This window comes from Ailuropoda melanoleuca, unplaced genomic scaffold (assembly GCF_002007445.2).
Source record: "Ailuropoda melanoleuca isolate Jingjing unplaced genomic scaffold, ASM200744v2 unplaced-scaffold25869, whole genome shotgun sequence".
NCBI classification, from domain to species: domain Eukaryota; kingdom Metazoa; phylum Chordata; class Mammalia; order Carnivora; family Ursidae; genus Ailuropoda; species Ailuropoda melanoleuca.
Genome location: NW_023195913.1, coordinates 1 through 2,302, shown reverse-complemented (window position 1 = coordinate 2,302; position 2,302 = coordinate 1). Strand labels below are relative to the sequence as shown.

Genomic DNA, 2,302 nt, shown 5'->3' with positions numbered 1-2,302 from the left:
GGGGGGGCGCCTGGGTGGCGCAGTCGTTAAGCGTCTGCCTTCGGCTCAGGGCATGATTCCAGCGTTCTGGGATCTAGCCCCACATCAGGCTCCTCCGCTAGGAGCCTGCTTCATCCTCTCCCACTTCCCCTGCTTGTGTTCCCTCTCTCGCTGGCTGTCTCTCTCTCTGTCAAATAGATAAATAAAANAAAAAAAAAAAGATCTATGCTGGGGCACCTGGGTGGCTCGGTCAGTTAAGCATCCCACTCTTGATCTCAGTTCAGGTCTTGATCTCAGGGTCATGAGTTCAAGCCCCATTTTGGGCTCCACATTGGGCATGGAGCCTACTTAGAAAAAAAAAAAAAAGACCTATGACTTTCACCGAATACAAAGTTTTCCTCCATTTATAGAAAAAAAAGAAAAGCTTTTTAAGAACTGGGTTGATGTCCTGCAGGTACAGACCCAGCTGCAGGCAGAGGAAATGGTCAGTTCACACCAGACCTTGCTAAGAGTATGCTCAGAAGCAGTGGGTCAGGGGCACCCTGGCTGGCTTGGTCGGAAAAGCATGTGACTCTTGATCTCGGGATTGTGAGCTGAACCCCCAAGTTGCGCGTAAAGATTGCTTAAATAAATAAAACTTAAAAAAAAGAAGTAATGGGTCTGCTGGCACTAAGGGTGGGTGTAGCTACTGGGCAGATGATGACCCAGAGTGGGGCCAAGGAGTCACAGACAAACAGAAGGAAACGGATGATGGGTGTGGGGAGATTCAAGGCATGCCTAAAGGCTATGAGGACCATGGTGTGGTGGGCATGGAGACTATCAAGGCCCTACTGTGGCACAGCTAGGCCCAGACAAGCCATGGAGAAGCACTTACCGCCCGACCCCATCATAATCTCCGCCAATCCCAATGAACTTGGATCCAATGACTGCCCTGATGTAGTCAAAGTGATCTGGGGGATGGAGAGTCAGCAGTGTGGGGCTTACAGAGCAGGGGTGGGGTAGGGACTACACTCTACTGATTCCCCTTCTTGCAGCCTGTAGGCCACGCAGGCCAGTTCCTTCATGGCCTGGCACCCAGTGTGCCAACTTGAGGAGGCTGATCCCAGTTGACTCTAGACTGGAATTTAGATTTGGAGTGGACCTCATTTGGGCCATTTCTCATCCAGAATCACCCTGCCTCCAGTCTCCTTGAGAACCATGGGGGCTCCTTTCCATGGGTGTGGAGGATGAGCGAGGAACAAAGAAGGCAACTGACAAAGACCACAGAGACTTACGGGGCTGCCCAGTCCCTTGGTCAGAGGTGGGGGCAGGGAGCTTTGGGAGCCCCTGCAGAGGCACAGATGGTTGGCACCTGGGCTGTATATCTGACTGCCTCCCTTATACCCATGAGTATTGTTGTTACCAACTCTGCGTTGTCCGTTCCACATGGCACCAAGATGCTTTATACCATCCATCATTGAATTTTTAGGAGCTGTGCCTACAGCCAAGAACGGGTCAGACCACTGGGGCTGTACTGAGACCCTCCCCCCAAGGCTTCAGGTACAAATCAGAGCTATTCGGAGAGCCTAGGAAGGGCTTACCTGCCACAGTGGACACGTTGGCTAACAGGTTGCATTGCAGCACTCCTACTGACAAAGTCACCATGACGATGCCACCATTTTCTTCTGCAGGGGTGGACAAATGGAACACTCACCTTCACCCCCAGAACAACTACCTGCCTCTAGGCTCCGGTGAGGAAGGTGTTCAGCTCCGGCTTTGAGGTCAGAGGAGACTTCACCTCTAGGTTTGTGTGAATGGAGGAGTCTCAGCTCTGGTTGGGATGGAAATGTCTTGGAGTATGTACCACTTAGAACCCTCACACCTGAGTTCAAGAATTCAGGGGCTGTGGACTATGGGTTTGTGTGGCAGATGTTCAGCCTAGGGTTTGAGGAAGTTGAGGGAACAGGGGCTCAAGTTCAAGAGCTCCTGGTTTAAACCTTTTGCTTTGGGTTTGAGGGCCAGGGCAGTCTCTCACCAGAAGCTGTAAGATATCATCAGGAACGTTCCTGGCATTCTTGCACACACCTCGGGCAGCAGAGTGGGAGAAGATCACAGGTGCCCGTGACACTTCCAAGGCTCGCCGAGCCACAGTGTCTGAGACGTGGGACAAATCTACCATCATGCCCAAGCGGTTCATTTCCACTACCACCTTCTGCAGGGACAGGTTGGGGAAAGGGCATCAGGGGTGTATATGCCCGTGCATTTTTCTGTAGGGAACTGGTGGGGCATGCACATTCACGTGGGGCAGGGTATGGAATTAGGGTCCTTACCTCACCGAAGCTGG

General features: G+C 52.2%; 1 protein-coding gene across 5 annotated transcripts; it reads right to left on the bottom strand.

Annotated features, from left to right (window-relative positions):
• Positions 1 to 225: 225 nt before the first annotated feature.
• LOC117798123 (dipeptidase 3-like) lies at positions 226 to 2,282 on the bottom strand. 5 transcript variants are annotated; one of them, XR_004622831.1, is made up of 3 exons: positions 1,994 to 2,282; positions 1,560 to 1,643; positions 226 to 1,456 (listed from the first exon to the last, which is right to left on the bottom strand). XR_004622831.1 is itself a non-coding variant. In XM_034650549.1 (3 exons), the coding sequence occupies exons 1-3, from the start codon at positions 2,153 to 2,155 to the stop codon at positions 1,122 to 1,124; spliced, it is 531 nt and encodes a 176-aa protein (XP_034506440.1). In that variant the 5' UTR covers positions 2,156 to 2,282; the 3' UTR covers positions 226 to 1,121. The 5 variants fall into 5 exon arrangements, 2 of the variants coding, with proteins under 2 accessions (XP_034506440.1, XP_034506441.1); XR_004622830.1 differs by having other exon boundaries at positions 226 to 929; XM_034650549.1 differs by having other exon boundaries at positions 2,044 to 2,282.
• Positions 2,283 to 2,302: the final 20 nt, after the last annotated feature.

Excerpts from the sequence above, each read along its gene's own strand:
- LOC117798123 (XM_034650549.1), bottom strand. The coding sequence starts at position 2,155 with ATGAACCGCTTGGGCATGATGGTAGATTTGTCCCACGTCTCAGACACT. Across the intron at positions 1,644-2,043 it reads CTCCCACTCTGCTGCCCGAG|AAGAAAATGGTGGCATCGTC; the intron begins GTGTGTGCAAGA and ends CCACCCCTGCAG. Across the intron at positions 1,457-1,559 it reads CAACGTGTCCACTGTGGCAG|GCACAGCTCCTAAAAATTCA; the intron begins GTAAGCCCTTCC and ends TCTTGGCTGTAG.